The sequence below is a fragment of the Passer domesticus genome, chromosome 6, assembly GCF_036417665.1.
Source record: "Passer domesticus isolate bPasDom1 chromosome 6, bPasDom1.hap1, whole genome shotgun sequence".
Classification (NCBI taxonomy): Eukaryota; Metazoa; Chordata; class Aves; order Passeriformes; family Passeridae; genus Passer; species Passer domesticus.
This window is the reverse complement of record NC_087479.1, coordinates 26,773,227-26,786,753: the sequence shown is the minus strand read 5'-3', so window position 1 is coordinate 26,786,753 and position 13,527 is coordinate 26,773,227. Positions and strand designations below refer to the sequence as shown.

The window sequence follows — 13,527 nt, the reverse complement described above, 5'->3', positions numbered from 1 at the left end:
TGGTATCCTTCAACTCATGGATTTGTCTGTTGTGCTGCTTATACTATTCACTCCACAGTTTCAATATTGTTTCCTCAAGAACCTTTTTCCAGTGAACCCCAGCAATTTCACCCAGACTCAGAATGCTGAGCGAGTTGAATGCTAGAAACATTTTAATATAGATCCACACTGTAGAGCGTTTCTGATAGAAGCCACTGCTGATTAGAACAGCGGAAAGGATTTGCTTCTTTAGCCGATACTTGTGTGCCTGCATTAGCCAGTGGAGATGAAGGTTGTCTGTGTACAGGGATGTGTTTTGGTCAGTGTCCCTCTCAGTCTCCCCGGTGGCTCAGCAGTGCTGGCAGGCGGCATGTGCTGCCTCTACCAGAGGGCTCATGCCCACTGCTCCACTTTGAAAATACCTGGAATTCAAAGTAGTGGGCAGGATAACTTAGGATGCAGATAAGCAAAATTACTGCGTCATCCAGAATGTGAATTCAGATGTAGGATTTTTTCATAGCATGAAGAATGTGCTCATTTATTTACTCAGTCCCCTGGAGTGCTTTGAGAATCACACAGCTTTTGAGGTACAGCACCCATGTTTTCTCAGTGTGACCTTAATCCTCACCTGAATGAATGCAGGAACTTTGTCTGGCTCTGTTCCTGTTAATGTTACATCTCAGGTGGGACGCATGGCCACATCATGAAGAGAGGCCAGCAGCCATTGCCATCAGAACAGATGGCATCTCTGGAGGTTTACAACCAGCCCATACTGCTCTTCAGTTCATACCAGAGGGTTCTTTAAATGCTGGAGGAATCAGGTGTTCCAGTCTTTCTGCTTCCTTCTCTTTGCTAGTCCACCCTGCCCTTCAACCCATGCAAAGCCACAATGACACTGGCTTTTTCTATGCTGCTGTATTGCATTCCTATGCACAGCTCTCTTGGCCTCATGGCTACACACTTCTCCCCAGCACTGTCCTTCCAGCCCATGGATTTTGTTTCTGTAGTTCTGGGTGTTCACTGATCCTTCAAAAGGCTGGGGGAAATGTTACCAGTGATGCTGGGATCTTTGCTAATCTAAGAATTAGAAGATGGTTCTCTGGAAGCATTGGCTTAGTTTTCCCATATCTATCTTTGCTCCACAGTGAATCTACTGGTACTGAGAATCCCTTTTTTTAGATCTTGCACGTTTCCAACAGCAGTGAAGGCCTTTTGATAGTACTTTTAAAGAGAAGGTAGATCTTCACCTTGAGCCAAAGGTAAGACAATGCATAGGATAAAGAAAGAATTATGTTTGTAGCATCATGGAAAAGTTTAAGTATCTACAGAGATATATTAAAGAGTGATTTTTAATATTCAGATTACCATAACCTGCTTTTTGTCTAAAAGCAGAAACCCAGTGAACAGTCCCATTGGGGCAGTGAACTTTCTATTGCACAATTGGATGCACTGTTGTCAAATATAGCTGTTTATAGTGGATTAAAAAGTAACACTTCACATGTTTGTCTTCACTTTTCATGCTTTTAAAGCAAATCCTACCTTTAAGATTGTGGCTCTTTTACCTAGAAGGCTTTAGGAAACAGAGAAATTAAACATCTTTTTTGCTATTTCTCCTATAGTCAGAATTCAGTATGGAAAAATAGCTTGGACTCTAAACCCAGGAAAAGTAATGAGCGAGTGACTATCCTCTGGATATGGAACAGAAAGTTCCATAACCATATAATTCATGGCCTATTCAATAGATGCCCATTAGAGAAAATGCATTTAATATTAATTTCTGTGTGTGGTAGGTGGGCACAAAGCCTAGAGGTGGCACTCAGGAAAGATTTGTGTAATTAAACAGTCTTTGAAATACTTAACTAGACAATGTAGAAGTTATGTCTTTACATGGATGTCCACTAAGAAAAGTATTTGATCTTTATCTTTAACCAGTGTGGAGGAAGCATTTAAGGAACACATTCTGATGAACTGTGGTTATTGAGTAAATGTGGTACTTCTTTAGGAGAAAGGTTTCAAGTTCTATTTCTGAATTGTTTGTGAATATATCCTGAACTGCATGTTAAGTATTTCCATCCTACAGATGTGTTTGGTCAGTTTTATGTTTCTGTGAGGTCACTGCCTGTCAAAGAATCTTGACAACATCACACAAAGAATATTTTCCATTGTGGCATCTTGGTTCCTTTGGGATCCCTAACATCTGTATTGCTAATGGTTTTATTGTTGCCTCTGGCTCTACCTCCAATTAAATTGACCGTGGCAGTTTGTTGCAGTCTCATCCTCTTGAGTACCTGGATTTCTTTGACTTACCTTTGCCTATGAAGAAAGCACACTTTTATCCTTTTGAAAATAAAGTCCATGGGCAGGAATGTGTTCCTCCTGAGACTAATATGCAAGTCCTTTTGTGGTTAGACAAAGGGTTTTCTTAATGTATTCTGTGATAGAAGTGCCCTAAGAGCCAGCCCATCCTTGTACACAGACACCTCTGTGAGCTCAGTCTTTTTGTAAACTGGGAACAAACTTTACAACACTGCTGGCTTGCAACAAAATTGGGCATTCATTTTTAAGCACACAGCCTCATAACCAATTCTTTTAAGAAGAGAACTCCCTTTGTGTAATAAAAGGAAAGGTAGAAAGAAAAAAGGTCTGGGGTAGTGATTTAACAAGCACTGTTGTCTGGCGCTTCCACGCTGATGAGGCTTGTGGAAAAGTAGACCTTCTACCATCAGACTTAGCTATCATGGCAGATAATTTTAGTATGTTTGCATTTAATGGTGTGGAGCGTTGCTTTTATTCTTATTTTAATCTTGTTTTAGGTCATTAGAAGGGCTTTGTACTTTTAGAAATGCAATGAGTAAAAGTGTCTTAACTATAAGCCAGCATACATGTAAAATGAAAATGTAAGAGTAATAAATTGAGTGGTGTTAAAATTGCATAGCTTGAAATTACAGGTCAAAAATATTGAAATAAATTTGCTACCCATGCCATGTAGGCACAATAAAACTGGGATTTTTTTTCCTCAAGATGGAAACACGAAATTCTATCTAGGATCAGTACTGTAAAACTTTTCATAATGATGCTAGTTGGGTGCAGTTGCTTCCTTTGTTTTATGGCATAATTTTAGTAAAATTAATTTTGGTATATTCACTTATTTAAGTGTGTATACCCAAATTCCCCATCTAAAGGAATCCCATATAAAAAAATCTACTAAAGCCATATAAAATACTGCTGCTTTTAGTGTAACAATAACAACAAAAAAAGTTGCATGTTTCTACATTCTGTTTTTTGGTAACCCTAAATGTGCTTTTGGACTAAAGCTCAAAACTACAGAACTGGGCTTTGGTTTACTTCCATTCGAAATGTAGTCCAGTAAAAGCTGGAGTTGTGAAGTGATAGCTGCAGCTCAGATAGAAACTGCCTCTTTTCTATTCCATTCAATTAATGAAAGCTGAACTTCAAAGTCCAAATAAGATCATTTGAAGTGCTAAATTTATTGAACACCAGAACTGTTTCCTTTCCTATCTGACCAAAAAAAAAAAAAAGAGAGAGCATGTAATGTAAAAGTAAAATTAAACCACTGCAATGAAGTTAGGAAACTTTAAAAGTTCTAGTGCAAGAAGTGGTGTTAACCTAGCTGAGAGGCATTTGTGCATAGTTTTAAGTGACTCAATAGCCAACTCAATTTTTTCATTACTGTTATAGTAAAGCTTTTCTGGGAGGTCATAGTTGTATGCTGCTCAGAAAATTGCAACCCAATGAAAAGATGTTGGAGCATGAGAGCATGCAAAGATATCGTCAGGAGCTGGAGCCTTTCTATAATCTCATAAATACTTCAGTAGTTATCACTGCCTTTCTAGTTGTTATCAAAAGTTTTTAGTTAGGTCAGCTCCTTGTTATTTTGCTGGTAGCCCATAATATTTCTCCTGGGCTCTATTTTGTCCTTTTAAACCATGAGCATTGGCTGTCCCACCAACTCCAGAAGCATAGCTACGCCCAGCAGATACCAAAACTTATTTGATTGACTCATTTGGTGGCATTGACATCATTGCCGGGTCTGTTACTGCAAACTAGGAAGTGGAAAGTTAATGGAGATATATTTCTAAAAGAGGATGGATGGTCTTTGGCCAGAGATGCAGTGAACTTCTGAAATTCAATGGGAAAGCATAGGAGGGGACTGTGGAAGTTGGAGAAATACAATAGAGGGAGTGAGGAAATGTTGGTCCATGCCAAGAGGCAGTAGTGGGGTGCAGGTAGTGAGCAGTGAGGTTGGGGTGCAGGTAGTGAGCAGTGAGGTGTGCTGAACAGTCATCCTGTCATTAGGGAGGAATATCTAAACAGAATCCATCAAACAGGAGGAAGGGATGGAGTCAGGCACAAGCTGCTTGGTTGCCAAAGTTGCTTGGTTGGCACAAGTTGCTTGGCTACCTACTTCTGTGTCCATTAAAAATATTCCATTTTTATGATGTACATTTGGGATAGAACACACGCGGAGTCCTATTAAATGTAACAAATTGCACGTGAGACTTGTTCTACCTCTGTAGGCCTTGCCTCGATGCTCCAGGGTTTCTCCCACTGGTGGCACAGCACCGCAGCTGCTCTCCTGCTCTGTTATCCCACGTGCCAGACTAAACCAGGCTACCTAAACCAAGATCCTTTGTGCAGCTGTACTGGGTGTGGAGAGCCCTGCAGCCCTGTGCAGCAGATGGGGCATCTGTGTTTTCCATATGACCTTATGTTTAACAGAACAAGGGTAGGACACACATTTCCAGGCACATCCTTCCTCAGCCCTATATCCATGCATGCCTTTGGCCTCTGAGCATGCCTTTGCATGACTCAGCAAATTAATTCTCATTCTTTTGATGCAAAAAATTCGAGTGTTCTGGTCATTAATAAGGAAGTGTCAAGATATTTTGTCAAATCCCATCAAATTTATATTTAATACTTCAGTTAATTAATTAATTCCTTAATTGTGCAGAACAATTGAATTAAGTATATTTTCATTTTATAAGATAATTAAGCAGACACACTGAGTTAAGCTTCCTTCCTCCCCCAATACTTAGAATTGGCTTTTTCATTCTTACCCATCCAGAGAAAACAGAATTAGACCACAAAAAACCCCAACTTTGTAAGCGCTAAATTTCAAATGAAGCCATTTTTACGCTAGCTTTTTTTCAGGGGTGTGTGATCAGGACTTTCTTCTTCCCCCTTGGAGAATTTGTAAAATTGTCATGAAACAAAATGGAAAGCTGAAGGTTTTAAAGGTCATTGTTTAAAAATTTCCCATGTGAGGTATGGCTTTATCATTATCTTCAAACTTTACTACAGAAGCAGCTACAAATCATCCAATATCAACCAGAAACATTTGTTTCTCTACTAAGCAGTGTAGCTTAAGAATAATTTTATGCTGTAGGAGCTCAAGTTTTTATGTCTAGCTTGCTAGCATAGTGCAAAACTATTATATTTGCAAAACTGCAACAGCTGGTCTAAAGGCAGAGACTGGATTATATTGGTGCATCTTTTTTTCTGTTCTGTTCCCTTCTCTGAGGAATTGTACAGTAATTTTTAGACTCAGTGTAGCCAGCTATGAGTTTTCAACTTCCAATAAATTTTGGTGGAAAATACAATGTTTTAATTTCCTGTTAATTTCTATGAAAGTACAAGCTGGGTAGATTTGACAGTATTTTCATTGTAGTTTGATGCTGTGGAGATCAGACCCTTACATAGAAAAAATCAGCACACCTTCACTGAAGTTTTTACCTGTTGAAACATCTTCCTTTTTCCCATCTTAAAAATGATGAAGAAAAATATCTAGATAAAGAAAAACATAATCTCAATTAAAAAAGGCAGAAGAGTAAGAAGTGCCTAGAAAGCGACATAAAGTGTTTTCATTAATATCTTATTAAATGAAGAGGAAAAAAAAATCTCTATTGGTTAGAGTTTGTCACCCTATGAATTTATTTCTTTCACTGAATTCCTGGACTGGGATTTAGGATTATCTATTTAGGATTGCCTATCCTTTGTTTTAATATAATTTATCTTGTAATCTGTTTTTAAAAATATCTCAATGAGAGAGTCACAGTAGATTTTCTGTGTTGTTAGACAATGTCTTCCTCGTTATTTTTTAGAACTGGTTTTTGTCTTCACCTTTTATTTAAAATGTATCCTGGGGAACATTTGAGATGGTAACGAGAGGAACTATCCCAATGCTGTTTGTGTCCCTGCCGACATGTACATCATTCATTGAACTCTAGTTAACTAGGCCACCTTGATTACACAGAATTGGCTCCGTGGTGGTCAGTCTGTGGAGGGGCAGTGGCCCTTCAGTCAGGGATAAGTTATGTTTTGGGCTTCCACTCTGTTGTGAGCCTTAAGGGGATTAAAAATCCGGATCTATAGTTGTGACAGGGCTACATGGACCACCTATACCGCTCCTTCTCGAAGTGCGAGAGCAGGCGGCGTTTGTTGCTGCCTTTGGCTGCCCAGCCGGGCCCGCCGGGCAGGGTCGTTCGTGCCAGAGCTCGGCTACAGCCGGCGGCGAGCACTGGCCTCAGCCTCAGAGCCGAGCAAGGCCGCTCCCGATCCGGCCGGCTCCGTGGCTCCCGAGCCGCTGGCCGCCTCGGGGCTCCTTGCTCGGGGCTCCTTGCTCGGGGCTCAGTGTCCGAGCTGGAGCCGCTCCCTCCTGGGCAGGGGGAGCCGCGGGACTGCCGGGCTGATAAAGGCGACTCCTTCCGTCCCCCCGGCATCAGGCTATTCAAATAAGGAGGATGGAATCCTGGGCACCGCTGTGAAAAAGAAAACCCGGGGGCATTGTTTTGATCACTAATTCAGGGCGAATGAAGTGGGACCTGCATTGCTGAGATTTAATCTCACGTACAATTTGCGATACACATAATTTTCTATTTCTCGCGCTCTCTAGCAGCTGAAACCGGACCGTCAGTAATTTGTGCCCCGGTATGCGCACAGACAGGGGTGTCGCTTCGGCGGTCTGCCGTCGCCGCTGTCCCCGCCGTGCTGCCCCGGCGCCGGGAGGTGGCGCTGTGGGCCCAGGCACGGCGCGCGGGCGGGCGCGCGGCGCTCCCTCAGCCGGCGGCGCGCGCCGCCCGTGCCGCCCTGCCCTTCCCGCGGCCCGCGCTCCGCCGCGCTCGGCTGCTGCAGATGTGCGCTTGTGAATGGTTTCAATAAAATTTTATAGCTGTCGTTTGAAAAATGGTAGGATTATTGTGATTTGTGCAGCCTGGCAGAAGAGAGCCCGCTGGGGCTGGCCCCGGCCGCCGCTCCCCCTGCCGCGGGCTCCCCTCGGGCACAGTGTCCCCCGCCGCGGTCCCAACGTGCCAGGTGGCACTGGCGCTTCCAGTTTCTTTTTCTTTTTCTTTTTCTTTTTCTTTTTCTTTTTCTTTTTCTTTTTCTTTTTCTTTTTCTTTTTCTTTTTCTTTTTCTTTTTCTTTTTCTTTTTCTTTTTCTTTTTCTTTTCTATTTCTTTTCTCAGATAACATGCCTCATCGTGGCTCTGTAGGAGACTGTCTCTATTTGTCTCCAGACGAGGCCCCCGGCATTCCCCGCTGGCGCTGGGGCCCGCGGCCCGCCTGGCCTGGGCGGTGAGGGGACACAGGAGGCTGCCGGAGCTGGATGCTTGCGAGAGTCAGCACCAGTGCGAAGTAGCAGACATTGCAACGCAGGCAGGTTTTGTGAGAGGACAGAACTAACTCCGTGGCTAATAGTTGCTTTTTGTACTGCTGCAATCCTTCAGTGTTTCCAAGCACCCTTTTGAAGGCACACAGACATTGAGTACTGCCGGCAGATGTTATACGTGTCTGTTTCCGTAAAATACATGACGCATGTACAAGAGAGAGCCTTTTTTTTTTTTTCCCCCTTTTTGCTTACCATATCACCTTGTCTCCCAAGGACAGCACATTGCTAAAATGCAGGCAGAGATTTATTGGAGGGACAAGAAGGATTTTCCTCCTCCTGCTCTTCTCCTCCTCAGCTCACGTCTCCCACTCCTCTGTCAGTCTGGCATCTCATGCTCTACTGTGAGCTGGAAGAAAGTAAGCAATGGAGCAAGGAGAACATCTTGCCCCTGCCCTTGTCCATAGATTGACATGGGGGAACATAGCCCCTGTGGTATGATAGCCTGCTGTTGGAAGACAACAGATGTAGTTGCCTTCATTACTTGCCCCAGAATAGAGGCACGTTGTTTCAGTCACTATAGCCACTGGGTTGCTTTCCCTGTATTTCTTCCCTCTTTCTGGAATGTGCTGGAAAATAGCCTACAATGAAACCTGCACAATACCAGTTTTCTCCCTTATAATGGTTTGATATACAGTGGATTTCATAAATAGAGACTGCAATAGTTTCCTTATCCTGAGGTCTTGTGGGGAGTCACATAAAAAAATTACAGTCCTCAGAGTGCTCAAGTGGGTGCTGTCATGCCTGCAGTATACACTGCAGCTTCCTGCCAGACTCTAGCTTTGGTTTAGAAGCACTGCTGCTTCACCTGGGAGACAAGAGTTGGTTGCTGGACCCTGATTCTTGTCTGTGCTGGACCAAAATGGCTCTTCTACCTTGAATTTTGAAGGAAGTGTGGTTCTGCTTGGTCTGGGTTATTACCATTGCCCCTTTAAATAACACAGCTGTGCACCTACTGCTCAGACTCCTTTTTCTGTCTTGTTTAGAATTCCAGTTTCATGTGCAACTTTGGAGAAGAGGATTTGGGCTCTTGAGACACTCAGGAATGTTTAAAAAGTTCTATGCTTAGTTTGCTTTTAGCTATCTGAATGGACTAATAATTAGCAGAAATCATTTAATAGAGGGGTGAGACTGAGGTTCTGAGTGTATATACTGAGTTGTTACCCAGCTGGAAATTAAAATTCCCACTATGCTGGAAATTCATAGCTAATGACTAATAATATAACCAGTATTAGACCTAACTTAATCTAGTCTTACAACACTTGTAATAGATGCACATTCCTCTTCAGAGTTAATTTTCAGGGTGCTTATAAACATCACGGTCAGTTTATTCCATTTACTCTCTTGCTTTGTGGTGGATAAGACTTCGGTAAAATTATCTGTACTCAGTATGTGCTGATAGAATCATCCAATCATGTAAATTCAGGGGCACTATTTTTAATCAGACAATATAATTGGTACTAATCTTGAAATAAATGGTGCTCCTGAGAAGCAGGAGCTCCTGTCTTCTCCGGAGCACCATCTGTGTGGCTCAAATGCAATCAGCAATATTTATATTAAATGCTATATATTCTGCCTCATCTACTGTTTGATTTCCTCTCTCTGAGTCTCATGCTATGAACCAAAACAGGAATCACAACACCCAAGTTCTGACAAGTAATTTCTTCCCTTGGTCTGCTGTGTATACCTTGTTAATATAGCTTTGTTCAGTCCTTTTGTCAACATTCATTGCTCATAGTAACCCAGTCTGCTCAGTGCAAGGTCTTAAGCTCAATTTTCATTATAATTTCTGTGAAGCTTTTTATATATCTCCCTCATATTCTCTAAAACTTTGCTGTTTTCTCTATTTCATCACAGTCATATGGATCCCACATTGTCTTGTCCTAAAATATCACATTGGATTATTCCCAGAAACACTGTTCTGCTACTCAGTTACCAGAAGACCACTCTCTAATTGTTTTGTTTGTTTGTTTGTTTTAGGTTGTAAGAGGTAAAATTTTACTCTTTTGTATAAAAAAAATACAATAAAATTGAGCATACATTTTTCACATTGCCATTTTACTAACAAATGCTCGTTCTTTCTTTTTTCTTACATGGTAAGGGGTTTGTAAGCAAGCTGGATGAATTCATTCACTGGTTAAATGAAGCCATGGAAACAACAGAGAACTGGACTCCTCCTAAAGCAGAGACAGACAGCCTGAAACTGTACCTGGAGACACACTTGGTAGGACAAGATATACTATGATTGCTCTCAGTAATTGAAGTGTTCTACTGTGCTTTTTATTTGATTATTACTTTTTAATTACTAGTGTGCATCTATATTTTAACGTAAGATTTGCAGCATTGCAGTTTATTTTAATGAAAATCCCAACAAATTATTTTAATGAGGATTCCAACAAATTATTTTTCTGTACTTGAAATATGTATTGATAACTTTGTAAAAATTAAACTACTGTAGCTTGTAAAAAGAAAAAAAAAGTACAGAAAATTAGGCTAAGAAATTTCCTCTCTTTCTGCTAAAATCTTAGGTTCTTACCAGTATGAAATGGAAGAAAATGTGGTGATAGCACTACTCTGAGCCAATGACCTAGACACCCCAGTTATATGAAACAGTGTATTAGCTGAGCCCACATCAGATCATAAACCCCCAAAGCTCAGCCTCATTTCCAGTCTCTGATAATGTTATGGAAGAAAATTATTTGACAGTCCCAGGAAGTCACATGATCTGTTACAGGAAAAAATGTCATCTTAATCCCTACCGTAATAGTGGAGTGACCATTATTAAATTAATTAAGTATACATCAACTGCACATACTGTTAAAACCAAACTGAAAACTGTCTTCGGGATTTCAGCTATACAGAAAGCTCTCGTGTCTGCTGCTCTTAAACATTTCTGTTGTAGTAGTGCCTGTGGGCAGTTACTGGCGTAAATGCTCATCGTGGTAGTCTATCACATGCAGTATGAAGATACTCAATTGTTCTTCATGTTGCAGATTTTTTTTCTGTGGCAGAGTTCAGATTTTTACCTTGCCTTCTGCACACACTCAGTCCTATGATTCCCATTGTGTTTACAGGTGCTCTGAAGGCACAGAGCACATCGTAAAGTCAGACCTCGGAAAAGGCATTGGTCACTTCAATTTGTTTTCTTTGTATTCTGCAACATGAAACTTCTGATGAGAAGCTTTCATGAGTAGAATCACAATTTCCACTCTTGACTGGATAAAAAGAAACACATTCCAGGTAACAGGGCAATCACCAGGCTGAGTAACTCTCACAGTCAGTTTCTTTTCCCCTTTCTTCCATGGGGAGGAGCACAGTAGCTCTTTTGCAGACAAATTACTTCCAACTTTGCCATGTGGTTCTTGAGGAGGTGAGGCCAAACCCATCTATATCACAGTGGAATGTGGAATAGCAGCTCAGAGGCAACTCCAGACTCATTGCTAGAGGTAGTCTGAATAAATGAGTATGTGGGCACCTGCACTTTCCCCTGTCACTAGTTAGGCTCCCAGCTGCCCTCTCTGTATCTGGGCTAAGAAAATCCTCATATGCTTTCAAAATCTTTATGCAAGATCATTATGAAGCAAGGTGGGGATTTTTTTACTTCACTGCAGAAGTAAGATATCTAAAGAATGGTTCAGTTTCTATTTTATATTTGATAATATTATAATTATTTTATGGCATCTATATCCAGTGAAAAAATCACTGCATAACCTGAAAAATCATAACTGGGTTTTGTTTCTTGGATTTCAGAAAATGTATGCTATCATAGTAGTTTCTACACAGCAGAAAATACAGAGCGTTTTGTAGCATGGAAGGTTGTTATTTGTATTAACTAGATTGTCAGCTTTTCAGTGGCTTTTATCTGTCAGACATCCTAATCTGTGTTTAAACAGAAGTATATGAACTTCAGTTTGTGTTAAGCTCACTGTTGAAATTTCCCTTAGTTGACCATTGTAAGGCCATGGTGTGAGGGATTATACATCTCATTTTCTTCTTTTACCAGTCAGGTTATCTATGTCAGACTCACCTAAGATATACTAAAGTAAAGGATTTGGAACTTTACACAATTAGGTTCCAGACTTATGGGTTTATAATACAGACACTGGTAGTAAATTAGATGGGAAAGCAAAGAAAATGTCTTAGTTCTTTCCTACGTAGTGCATATGTAGCATGTCTCATAACTGATTCCTCACTGGTGCAGGTTTTCTCATCCCAGAATGGGTTGAAAACTTGACGTAGTTGATTTTATTGTTAGGGACATATCCTTCGCCTTTGGCACAAGATACCAATTCCATGAACTGTGATACTATTTTCTTTGAAATACATTTGTTGTGCTGACAAAATTAGTGCCATAAAGGGGGAATATTTTGCATTTATTAATGAAATATCTTCTGTCAAAATTTAAGAAAAGTAAATAACAGGACAAGAAAACACAAAAATATCCTTGTTCCCTTTGTCATTGGTTGAGAAAACTTCTGCAGAGGTGACCAGGAGAATGTTGTGAACATCTTCCAAATTTTCCAGTATGTAAAACTGTAGGCTGTCACTTTAGGATTTTAATGTAAACTGTTGAAAAAGGTTTGAATTTTAAAGTCTGTCCCCACTCAGTCTTGCTTTTCTTCATCTTTGACATTTCAAGAAATGGTGAAGCACAGAAACATAAATAGAATGTGTTTAAAACAAAAGGCATTGTAAGAAACCTATAGCATCAACTTTTGAAAATCTTTGCATAAACTAATGCTCACGTGAGGAATCAAATCTCTTGAACAGGATGTAAGTTCAAGTCTCTATTACAAGTGTCTTAGCGTGACATCAGCTTAAATTGGAACAATTCCCCACACAGTTGTTCTTGTTAATTCTTATACCTGGCCTGGCAATACTGTCCACAAGATGTTAATCAACACTTTGAAGCACATGAATAGTGTTTGTCTATTGCTCTTGGCTCAGCAAGAGCTGCCTGCAGAGGCATCTCTGTAAGTGTCTGAAGTCCTGCCTGGACAGCTCCTGAAACAGTGAAGCACACTCTGATGAAGGTGGAAGGCAGCCTCTCCTCAATTTGGTCTGTTTCTTTCCAATTTTCTCATCTGCACAGAGACTAGATGCGGAGTTCCTGGGCCACCAAGGGAATTCACAACTAAATACACTGCATGTGCATGCAGGCACAGGCCTGATACTCAAATACACCACAATTATAACTAGTAACTTTAAGACCTATTGGAATTTCATTCTTAAAATCACAATTACAACTTACATTCCATAGATTTTGCCACGATGAGAAACCATACGTTTTGCTAAGGAGTATGATTTTTTTTCTACAAACGGAAAGGTATTCTACATCTCGAATGTGTGCTCTAACAGACAATCTTCAGCTTAGAGAACAGTTTTCTTGCAAATTTTAAAACCTAGCTCCCTGATGTTCTGCAGAACAAAAGTTGCTATATGCTTCATTTTAGATAACACCAAAGCACAAATCTATAAATTGAAATGCTCTCAGAGATCCCTGAAATAGTGACTGAAATTATTCTTTCAATTTTACAGGTCTTCACAACTCAGTAATGTTGGTTAAACTGATTTGGGAGCTGTGTGCTTCCCATTCATATGGAAGAGCTGACATGGAGCAGCCACCCCTTGAACATCTGGCACTCTGCAGGCAGCCACCCAAGCCAGCAGATGTCGAAAACACTAATATGTTTTCATAAAACAGGCGTGTTTTTCAGTAGAAATCTACTTTTCCACAAAGGTCTCAGTCAGTCCTACTAGAGAAAAAATGAAGCAGGTTTTAAATTTTTTGAACAATCAGGTTAAAATCAGTTGTTCCTAATGAAAAGATAGCTTCATTTACCTTACCAAAAAGGAACTTCTGAA

General features: G+C 40.6%; 1 protein-coding gene across 8 annotated transcripts in view; it reads left to right on the top strand.

Moving 5' to 3' along the window:
• AKAP6 (A-kinase anchoring protein 6) overlaps positions 1–13,527 on the top strand; it is a 294,626-nt gene that overhangs the window by 133,771 nt on the left and 147,328 nt on the right. For all 8 annotated transcript variants that reach the window (XM_064424001.1, XM_064424002.1, XM_064423994.1 and 5 more), the window contains one exon: positions 9,764–9,886. In XM_064424001.1, the coding sequence (XP_064280071.1) occupies positions 9,764–9,886 (123 nt within the window). The remainder of the gene's footprint in view (positions 1–9,763; positions 9,887–13,527) is intronic.